General features: G+C 35.6%; 1 protein-coding gene across 1 annotated transcript in view; it reads left to right on the top strand.

The window, feature by feature from the left end:
* The first annotated feature begins 4,590 nt into the window (after window positions 1-4,590).
* Window positions 4,591-12,124, top strand: part of LOC131074662 (protein DAMAGED DNA-BINDING 2) — a 128,579-nt gene continuing 121,045 nt past the window's right edge. The window contains exon 1 of the mRNA XM_058011327.2: window positions 4,591-5,050. Within this exon, the coding sequence (XP_057867310.2) occupies window positions 4,874-5,050 (177 nt within the window). The 5' untranslated portion in view covers window positions 4,591-4,873. The remainder of the gene's footprint in view (window positions 5,051-12,124) is intronic.

Genomic DNA, 12,124 nt, shown 5'->3' on the forward strand with positions numbered 1-12,124 from the left:
ATAAGCCCTACTTCTCAAAGGTTATTTGTCAAATTCATTGGTTTTTCCTTGGATATACAACCGCATATGACGTAAGAAAACGCGATGTGATTTAAAGAGTTGACGGTTGATATAGAGAAATTTACTCTTTTTGATAAGTGCCTTAGAACTAGGTTGTTTCTTCTTCAACTTAGTCTTTTGATGAAGATTTCTTCTTCTCAAAATATGGGGAGTGGTCATACACAAATGATCAATTTTGATTGTTGGCGTTGGATGGATACTTTGTTTTGGATACTCAAGTCTACTTGTCAAGTAAATGTTTAGTTTGATTCGCTCTTATGACAAAGTGTGCCAAATGATATGAGTCAAGTTTCACGATGTAAAAACTTAATTTGACAACTTGAGATCTTAAATAGGTATTTGTTTTGATAGGATTTGTTGGATGGTGGAACCTTTGATCACTGTTTTTGATACTCCTTAATCTTGTTGGATGAAATATGATTTTAAGATAGTTGAAGATTTGATATCCCTTTCTAAGGGTTCTTAGTTGGATTTGAAAATTTCTCTCACTTATGATCCTTCTTTGCAATTTTTCTTTTTTGTGTTGGATTTATCAAAGGACCTAAAAGGGTATCCAAAACTGCTGATGAAAATTTCACAAGTTGACTAGTTTGCTCTTTGTTTTTCGCCAATTTTGATCATGCGCTGGAACAGAGCCTTGATGCACTAAAGGATGACCTCAATGCACTACAAAATGATCTAGATGCGCTATGTTGCTTCTCAAATGCGCTATTTTCTACTATTTGATAACACAATTGTTGAATTGGTTATGCACTAATATATCCCTCTGAGGCGCTAATGTTTGGTGCAAATATGCTATAATATGATTTAGATGCTAGGCTGATGCTCCTATGCATTACAAAGATGTTGGCAAGCGCTATCTGAGTTTTAGCAATATTATACTTCTTATGCACTAATGTGAGTTGTGGAAGCACTAACTTTTGGTTGAAAAGTGCTATCTGATGGTTGATATGCGCTAGGATGTTGCTCCTACGTGCTAACTGTCCTGATAACTTTATTTTGATGATTTTGCTGAGATGTTGAGAAATGATTTTTGTGTTTTGACGGATGATTTTCTGAAAAATGACTTGAAAACACAGTAGACAAAGCAGTAACAATTTGCCTACGCTAATAAATAGTTTATGTTCTTTTGAGGATGTTTTCAAATCCCTGATGTTTTCACTGGCTTGGATTACAAAGAAGACATATCAAGCAGACTCTTTATTCAAAGGTTATTAACAATATCATAGCCCACTAGTCTCGATACTCCGTTAGCTCATACAACCTTGTCACCCTCTAGGGGGGCGCCCATTTTTTTGCCTTTGTCCAGAAATTAACCCAAAGTGAATTGCTTCACAATTGGGTAGTTATCTTGGGAGATATATGGTGAGTGATCTTAGGGGTAGATTCTTCCCCACCCTTGCACTATAATATTACCAATGTTTGGTAACTGACTCGACTCAAAGCTTCTACTTCCATGGTTTTTAATCAGGCTTTCATTCGATCTTCAGTGATAAACTTCATCAGGAGGCTTCCCAACCTTTAGAACAAAGGCTTTACGTATCTTAAAGATACTGGGGGAAGACTAATCGCTGAGCAAAACCATTGGAGGGGATTGTCAATAGCATTTACATTTGATTATAGTGGGTTGGAATACTTAGCGATAAAGTCATTTTCCACTTGGGTCGTACCCTTCACACTAGCCCTTTCGAGGCTTCGGGAAGGCAAACCCTCTAAAAGATGTAAGATACTTGAAGTAAAGAAAGCATCAAAGAGTGGGCTTGACTTTTTGATCACCCCGTTAAGGGGAGAGAATATGCCTACCACTTTTGAGACACATAGCACACACTTTCTTTATATCCCATATTGCAGTTGTTTTCTAAAATCTATTCAGAAGACATGTGTTTCTTTTTATCCTGATATAACAATGTGTAAAGATAGCCAAAATTTTAAAAAAGAGATCCTGGTCAACCAAAGTAAATTCGCCAAATGAATAACAACGGTTTTGTAATCTTGAAAGCTTAATGAAGTGAAGGTTCTTTTCAAATTCCCAAATGAAAAATGAGGTTCTTTTTAATCAACACTAAAGGAAAATGATGTTTAATTTTAACCTTTTGTAGAAATGGGAACATTTGTTTTGTTCTTTTTAGAGCCCAAAGAAAGATGATCCTATCTTGCATAAAATGAAAGATTTGATTTTCTTGTTCTTTTTAACCATGCCAGAAAGAAAGATGAAGTTTATAGGCACCAAAAGAAACCATGAAGTTCTTTTTAAGTATCCAAAAGGAAAAGTGAGATTCATTTTACTTTTGCAATAAAAGGAAAATTGAGTTCTTTTTACCAACTTATAAAAGAAAGTAAATAAAACTAATTAACTCCTCATTTTCCTGCACTTAAAAATGTTAGAACCTGCACACATTTAGTAAAAAATTAAATCCTGATGGTGGGCTTCACAAGCCTAAATTTTCTCTGTTACACATTTTCTCTCTGTCAGAGCTACACGCTAAACATTTGCATAGATGCGCTAAAGTATGGTGCAGAAGTGCTAAAAGAGAGCACCTATGCGCTATTTTGCTGCCTGAATGCGCTAAAACAATGCTCCTATGGGTTTGACAAGCAGAGAGGGGTATGTGCCAGAAAAGTAACAATATGCGCTAAATAATGGTCTCTACGCGCTAAAATGTGTCATGGATGCGCTAAAGTTTAGCACAGATGCGCTACATAAAGTCCCAGATGTGCTATTCTGGTATTTTGACATGATTGTTGTCTTCTATCTGCACACAAAATGATGTTATTTTTGGGGACGTGCCCCTTGGTGGGCACCAAAGATGTACGCAAGAAAATGTGGTGATCAAAATGAATAAATCAAGATCAGATAACCTACATACTAATGAGACTCTTAGTGCAAGTATAAACTAATTTAAACTAGTTTAACTTCTCAATGGGTGTCCCATTGTTTTCTATCTCACAGGATCCCTAAAGTCAATGTTTTGCTCTTAGATCATTGAGCAAATGACTTAGGAATGACAATTCCAAGAATGAGTGATATTGTGATCTATATGCATGAATGCATTCTAAGACCTATATGATATGTCAAAAGCTATGATGATTAAATTAAAATGAAGATAGTTATATGATAATGAGATTAACAAATTATCCTAACATTATATACTAGCATGAATATTTTATGATATGAAATGAAATGCTTCTAAATGTTTATGATGAAATTTTAACCAAGAGAGGCTAAAATGCTTAGTAAATTAGACTATGATGTAGATGCATGAAAACTTGGATATGGAGAATGAGGAATGAGAGCTCTATTTATAGGAAAAATAGGACAATGGATGGTTAAGATTGAATAATCTTAACAATGGTTATGATTGAAGGTTACTCAATCAATGTTTACAATTTTCACCAATGAAATGGTGACAATTGTCAACAAGAGGTGGCTTGAGAGGATATGCAAGAGACATTAAATACTTGAGAAGACATGAAGGTTACCTTAGGAGCTAAGGTTAAGGTTAGGTTAGAGTTATCCATTGGATAAAGCTTTTACCCAAGGGATAAACTCTCATGCAAGGGTTAATAGGATAACCAAGGTTAAAGCCATGGGTGCTTGAAGACCCTTGGGTTAGATGAGGGTTAAGTTAGAGAGAAAGTCTCTAACCATGAGGGGAGGGTTGAGTTAACCATTTATGGTTTGGAAGACTTTGGGGATAAATTTGTAAGAGTCTTTCCAAATTTGGGAAAACTAAACAAGTTAGCTTGTTGAAGAAATATAGCCTTAAATGCATTTAAAAGACTTTCTTTCAAATTTGAGAAGTGACCTCCTCAAACTTAGGGAAATGACATGTTTAGAGGGATTAAAGCTAGTTAAGATAGTTTAGAAGAATCTAGAAGGCTCTAAAAGAGATTTAGGAGGCAAGTGAGACATGTAGGAAAATGCAAGTGGGGGGATTATTTTAATTAAAATAAGTTAGCTTTATTTAAACTAAAATAGATGCAACTTGCATAAATACAAGTGGGGGGGATTTTTATAAATAAATTAGATTTATTTATATGCAAGGGTCAATTTAATTAAATGTAAATTTAATTAAAAGGAAGAAAGGGGAATTAATTAAATAAAATGATTTATTTAATTCAAGGCTAGAAAAGATTTAGGTTGAATAATTTATTTAATCAAATAGATGAAAATGAAAAAAAAATTAAATAATATTTAATTAATAGGGGGATAGAGTTAAAATAAATATTAAATATTTATTTAAGAAAGTGGTAAGATTTATGTCTACAGGATCAGTTTTGGGTCCACGTGTGCACAGGTGGCAATATGAAGTTGTTAGTTATGTTCATAATGTCGGTGTCAGAGTCTCTAAACTTGACTTATTTTCCTTGTTAATGCAACCTGACCAGACTTAACATGTTTTTTGTAGTTATACTTGTTTGATCGATCACATGTGACACACAATGAATATATATTTAAATATAATAGATACAATTTGTTACTAGTAATTAATTTTATTACATGTATATTTTCAAATTGAGATGCGCACAGGTTAAACGTCAACTATAGGACCCCACAACACACGAACTATATCACGTTCTGGACCCGCGCAACGTTCTGGGTCCTCTCCTAACCAATTAAACAATATGCAATTGCAGGGACATTCCTAACGGAGCTGCGACTCGTAAGAATTGAACATAAAGACGTGGCGGCAACACACCTGCAACTGTAAAGCAGCCATTCAATGCGGCCGTACAATTCTGTCCCAATTAAGAGGGAGTGTCGATTGTGGAACCAGTTGTTTGTTTGTATTGGGGTTTTATGACTTGAAAAATGGGTCGTCAGGCCAGGAGATACTTTGCTGACAGAGATTCAGATGCTTCCGTCTCAGAATCCGAACAAGAAGAGGAATTGGAATTCCAAGTGGAAGAAGAGGAGGAGCACGAAGACAATAGGGCTAAGGAGGAGAAGAAAACTCCCATTACAATCGTCCTCAAAAAAGTCTGCAAGGTATGACTGACCCACTCTATTGTGAATATTTTATCCTTCCCAAAGGAAATTCAATTTGGCTAAATTCCCGGGTAGCAATCTCTTTATTATTGAGTTCTGTTCAAGCTAATCTTTTCATAGCCCCGACTGACTTATTTCTTTTTCAGTATCATAATTTCTGGAAACCATTTTGAATGAAAGACTTGTTTAGTACCATCATAAAGAATATGAACTGCACTGCACTGATTTCAACCCCATTGTGAAACAAAATGCTGTTTCGATTATGTTTGAAATAACCTCTCGTTAATTGCACCACTAGTCGGTGCATTCCGTTAAAGAGTCCTCGTGTTTTATTTTATAAGCGGGGCTCATACTTTCTTGTGAATTATTTTTAGAATTTTCTAAACTTTTGAACTGTTATTTGTTCCATCTTTTTGGAGATGACAATGTAGTATTCAGTCATCGTATGATTTTGACACAGTTTGTTCTTGCTAATCCAAAGTCAGTGTTTTGGCCAAGCCTTTGCAAGCTATAGTTTTGACACTCTGCGAGCAAAGTCACTAGCCTAGCTAGCAACGCCTGCAACGCTGAGTTTTACCGGCTTTGTTGGCTTTGGTTTGATTGCTCTAAAATTTGCTTTCGTTGTAACTGATTACATGTTACTTGTATATACGAATACTTACTTGTTACCCAAGTGGTTGAGAAGATATGGCCTTTTAAGCCCGTGCTTGGAATTGAAAAAATCATTCGGGAGAAATTAATATAGAGATTTTCTCACTGTTGTTCAGGATTAAATTTTTTTTTACTCATGTTTGTGTTTTGGATACCAACAATTGGTTTCAGAGATGGGAGGCCTTGAAGGATGATGGGTACGTGCCTATTGTCATTTATTTTATCTGCATAATCATAAAAAGTTTTTACGATTACTATCAGCAAGAGTGGCTCTGTTTTCTGTGTTTGCCAGTGCATTCTGTCATCAAGCAGTCTGTGCTATTGTGGAGATGAAGTTGTCGTCTACAAATTTCTTTCCCATTCTATGTTGCTGAAGGTAAATTAAAGTTTCCTCAGGTTGTTGATGTTGTAGCATTGAAGGAAAATGTTTGTTGCTGCACCCAGATCTGTGCATAACAGCCACACAAGTTTGCATGTTCTCCCTACAACGTTTTTTGGAGATCTACACCCCCCTTGAATGCTTTCAGTGCATTGTGTTCTGCCCGCATGAAATTTTGCATATTGAGTCAAGTTTTAAGCTAAGATCTTGTCATTTGTAAGCCATACTTGAATCCTTGTTCCTATTGGTTGTCAATATTGTCATTGTTGCTTTTAGCTAATAACTATTCAGGGTCAATGAAAGGAATAGGCAGGGTGAAGATGGAAATTTTGGGTGATGAAGGAAAGGCAGATATGTTTCAAGGCGGGGGAATGTTCATTGGGGCTTTTGGAACATGTCTTAACAAAGGAATGACACTTTTTGATGTTTTCAAGTTACAAAAAGGTGCATAAGTGACAAGGAGGACTTATGGGAGAGAGAATGCCATTTTCAAGCATCAACACATTCGAAAAATGTGTTTTAAGTGTCTAGGAGTGCAACTTAAGCCACTTTAATGCAAAAGTGCATTAGCTTTTCAACGTCAATGAAATTTTTTTTTTTTTCACTCAAATGTCAAAACTCAACAACAAATTATTCGACCTTCTAAGGGCATGCCAAGAGAGAGGAAGTCACTTAAGTCAATGACAAAACATAATAAAAAGTGTAATACACTCTATGAGCGTGTCCAAACCACTTAAACCACATAATGTCGTGTTTGAAATGAAAAAGGTGATATGGACCCCTTGGGCACTCACTTTTTCACCTAAGTGCCTAAGTGACAAAAGTCAATCTCAAAACACAAGAAATGTGTCGTTTTAGGGCACAAGCATACACCTAGAGGGGTAAATGTCGAAACTCAATGACAAAACATAAAGAAATAATGTCTATGACCTCTCAAGTGCACACCGAATAAGCATAATATCAATTTTTGATCATAAGAAGTGTTATGCAAGTTATAAGGTGTTCCTAGAGTTGTTGAGTGCAAGTCAAAGTGAAAAATTTAAGAGAAAATTGTTTATTGGAGCTCAAAAAGTGTGCTTCAATCATTTAACCTACTTAAAAACATAAAAACTGTAACACCTAAACTTGAAAAGTGAACTTTTGCATGGAATGAGGCAAGTTTCACCTTCAAAACACAAAAGGATGTCATTGGGGCAAGTTTCTCAGCATCTCGTTGATTGTTAGTGGCAGACTCTCCAAGTTTCATTTCAATTGCCCAAGGATCAACACTTGTTGCCTTACTTCCAACATCAAGAGCAGCTATTGTGGGGAATCTTGTCATTTTCTTCACTCTTATTCAAGTCACTTCAAGATTGATGGTTTATTATGTATAAGGTCTTCATAATTGACAAGGTTGATCTAAAAATAGATCCAGTTTTGTACTTCATAGCATGTTGTTATATAGTGGCCAACTTCCTTGATGCTTGAGAAGGTTTGGGATGGTATGGGACATCTTGGAACATTCTTTGGTAGAAAATATCTTACCATTTCAGGTTTGATTTTGGTAATTGTGGGCCTCATAAACAAATTTTCGTTGTAGGGACAAAAAACTTACTTAGGTGGCATCAAAAGTGGAATTTTATTGTATATTTGAATTCCTCTTGAAAATCTATTAAATTTAGAAAAAGGCATCTCTTTTCCACTTTGTATGCAAAAGTTATGGCTTTTGAAAAGATGTATAGAAAAAACCACCTCTTTATTGAAATCAACGATTGTCTGTACATTAATAAAATGGCTGCTCAGATTAACTTGCTGGAAGAAGGGAAAGTGGCGATGAAAAAACTGCTGGGTATTATCCCGAATATCTTGTCTGCTGTCACTAAAAACCTTGAGGATATCTCGAAGGTCCTTGATAATTCCAATTCTCCCAAACCGGTGGTGGACCATGACATGGATGAAAATGCCATCGAGATTGGAAGTGGTGAAGCTAATTCGGGTGGAGTTGGAAAGAGAACCAGAGCGAGTGTTAAGAAAGCTGCTGCTGTGTCTGCTAAGGAGATCCCTAATCTTAGGGAAAATATCAAAGACCTGTATGGGATTAGCAATAACTTGGCTAATGCCCTGAAAAATATTAATTAGTTTCTTCTGTCGGGTCTGGCCAGATTTTGCTGGATTTTTGGGGCTTTTGCTGGTTTTCACTAGTTTTTTCGCTGGTTTTTCTTGGGTTTGTTCCTCCTGGTTGCTTAATGCTTTTATCTTGTAAGGTTCTTTTGTAAAGGGTTTCGGGGTCCCTTCAAAACTTGTTTTTACCTTAATCAAAAATGATTGTCTGTACGTAGAAGAACATCGTGAGATTTTCTATATTTTGATGTCCTTGATTTTTTAATTCCATTTGACTTGTAGGGGGTTTCTACAGCTTGGAAACTCTACATATGCATTGTATGCTCAATCTATATGTACAATGGAGCTTGTAGAGTCTTGTATTTCAATTGTTTGAAGGTATTTGTGAGTGTTCTCATATCTTGACTATATTGAGGTAGGGAATCATTGGAGAATCATAAATTGCTCTTGGTGTCAATTTTCAGTTGCTTTTGGGGACTCTTAGACAGCCCAAGGGTTGTGAGATCATTTTAATATTACCATTTTGGAGTACTTAAGTGAGTGTGACTCATGTTTTGGTGGATTTTTTACCCACAAGGGGTTTCTTTGTGTTAACTCCTTTGTGTCTTCATTTTAATGGTGTTTTATCCGCCTTTAAGTTATACTTGTTTAAATTAATCTTGTGCAAATAATTTAGTTGATTGTTGCTTTCATTAATCCATAAATTGGTGATTGATTTGAGGTATCAAACCTTGATTGTTAACGGATCAAGTGGTATAACGACAATTATTTGTGTTTGTGAGTATTTTGCTAGTTCATGGTCACAACTTGTTCAAGTCAAAATAAGTTATTGCTTGTTTTGAGAGACATTGAATCTTGTAAGTGGAAAACAAAGTTGAGAATTATGTCAAAGGAAGGAGAGAGTATGGTGATGTTGAAGGTTTGAAGCTAGGTTCTCTAGGAAGGAGGATGCTGTTGCAAGCTCATTGTAGTCTTTGGAGGCAATGAAGAGCCTCATGCAAATACTCTTGGAGAGATTGGACAAAGATAAAGAGATCCAATGAGGAAGTGTAAATACCCAAGGTGAGCTTTTGCATGATTTTAGATTGCATTTGGTTTCTTTGATGTTGGAGTATGTGTAGAGTGGAATGGGACACTAGTGTGTAGGATTTTGTTGACGAGAAATCAGTTCAAAAGGCATTTTTCTAGGCTTTATGGCGAGTTCACTAGTTCGTGTATGCTACAAATGTGTAATAGTTGCGACAAATGTGAAGGCCGCATTGGTTGACACATGATAGCCTTAATGAGTGTAAATATGAGCACAAATCTGTCACAAAATCTCCCAATACTTGAGTTACAAGACTCAATTGACTCTTTATTCCTTAATTTGGCTTCAAATTGTATATTTATAAAACCCCATGCCTTCTTTAAACTAAAGCAACTATTGAGAAGTAATTGGAAACTAAAAAATATGATGCATGTTTTGCAATGGATAAATAAGCAATCTCTTATGGAGCGGGCCCGCAATTGTTGAAAAATATTTTGGTCTAGAGAGAGGAATGCACATGTGGAGTCTTTGCAGGTGACTCTAGGAGAGCATTGTTAGCATCTAGTTAGCATTCAGGTGTTTGTTGATCAGCTCAAGGATGCTAGATAGGCAAAAGAGGTATCGATATCAACCCTTCATGGATTAAGTAAGCTTGTCGCTTGTGTTGCAATAGTGAGATAGTAATCATCATTGGGGTTTTCACACAAATTTAAGAAGTCCAACATGAGGAGCTAGCTTTTGGATCTATTGAGGACTTGATTGCACATCATGAACATAGTGTTTCTCTTGTGGAGATAGGAACATCTCAAACAGTCCAAGAAGGCTTGTGATAGGAGGAAATGTGAGAACAATGAGTAAACGCGAACAATTGTAATTTACTTGTATAATAATGGTCGAGTTAGTTATCAAAATATTCAAAGGCTCTCTACCATTAGATAGGTCTTAGATCTAAATCTCAGTTCATTTTTCATAAGAAACCAAATTTAAAGTGCAACTGTAGGGCATTTGGAAATTTATAGAATCAAATGGGCAATCAAAGGTGTTGGATATTATAAAAATGTTATAATCATCTAAGGGTGCATTTTGGGTGGAACTCGACACCTTCAAATTTGTGTTAATTGGGAGGGGATTATTAATTTACTTAGCCAGTATGGAGAAAAGCAACACATTAATTGACAAATTTGAAGGTAAAGACTTCCATACTTGGCAAGTCATGCACAAATTAATTCTTATTGAAAAACATTTATAGGATGTTGTGAATGAAACTACATCAAGCCAACCAATGTGATGGAATCACAAAATGGACTACAAAGGATCAAAGAGCAACGACTTTTATTGGTCTTGGACTTTCATATGCATACCTCTACCATGTTGACTTCTCAAAGACCTCAAAGATAATATGGGATGGTCTCAAAAATTATTTGGGCTAAAAATGATGGAATGTGACAATATTGTTGAACACACTAGTAAGTTTCATTTCGTGATGAATCAACTAGTTGGAATAGAAGCTTAGATAGATGATGATGATGATGATGCAAAAGCTCTTTCGTTGAATAGCATTCCTTGGCTTCTAGCTATAGTAATATTGTGTTGTTGAGAAGGTATAATCTCTACCTCGATTTTGATGAAGGAACCAAGAAAAATGAGTCAGTTATAGAGGAAATTGCAATGAATGTCAAAAACAAGATTAACTATCCCTCTATATCTAATTCTTCTACTTCAAAGGGAAATTAGTTCTCTTAAGACATAATTTGCTGCTATTATTATAAGAAAATGAAGAATACCTTTTTGAAGTGCCTATTGAAGCCTCTCCACACGAGAATAGCGAGGAGGAATATATTTTCTAAATAAAATGAAGAGTTTGTATTTGTGATTGGAAGTGTATGTCCCCAATCACAATTGTTGGTTGTTTGTGATTACATGAGTTTGTCCCCAATAACATTTGTTGAGTGATAGTAATTGAATTTGATTGTCCTCAATTGTAGAAGTTGGTAATTATGATTAGATCTGTGTGTCCCTAGTCATAATTCTTGCTAGTAGATGTGTGTCCTTGTTCATAATATTGATGTTGGATGGATGTGGCTGTCCCTATCCTTGGATAAAGTACAATATGATCAACCTTGCTGAAGAATTACTAAACGTGTTCCAATTTTGTTTGTGATGAATAGATGTGTATGTCCCTACTCATACATCGTGTTTTTGATGAACTATTGAACATGTTCATCCATTGTTGATATTCTACCTATCACCATTTGGAGAATCATGTTATAAAGGGGTGTTGGGAATATTACATCATTCACGTTGCTATGTTTGTTAGTTTGTTTTTGCGAGTACTTGTTATAGTTTGGTTACACTTGTAATTATTTGTTATTCCACGATTATCTATGTAAGGGAGTTATTGTAGGAGGTTCCCTACAATGTTACAATGTAGGATATGAAAATTCTATAAATATGTAATGTGTGTCCCTAGTTTTAAGTGCTGTTTGTAGATGTGCGTGTCCCTAGTCATAATTGTTGTTAGTAGTTGTGTGTGCCCTTGTTCATAACTTTGATGTTGGATGGATGTGTTTGTGCCTATCCTTGGATAAAGTCTAGTAAAGTTAATCCTACTGAAGAACTACTGAACGTGTTCCAATTTTATTTATATCGCGAGTAGATACATGTGTTTCCCTACTCATACATTGTGTGTTTGATGAACTACTGAACTTGTTCATCCATTGCTAATAGGCCTCCTATCCTCATTTGGAGAATGATGTAATAAAGGGGTGTTGAAATATTACATCATTCATTTGGCTAGGTTTGTTAGTTTTTTTATTTAAGTTGCCAGTTCGGGTTCTTGTTTGAAGAACTGGTATGCCGGTACGACAAACTTTTGAAAATGGGTTTGGGTTTGTTTGGGTTCTGTTGTGACGTATTC

The sequence above is a fragment of the Cryptomeria japonica genome, chromosome 4 (genome assembly GCF_030272615.1).
Source record: "Cryptomeria japonica chromosome 4, Sugi_1.0, whole genome shotgun sequence".
NCBI lineage: Eukaryota > Viridiplantae > Streptophyta > Pinopsida > Cupressales > Cupressaceae > Cryptomeria > Cryptomeria japonica.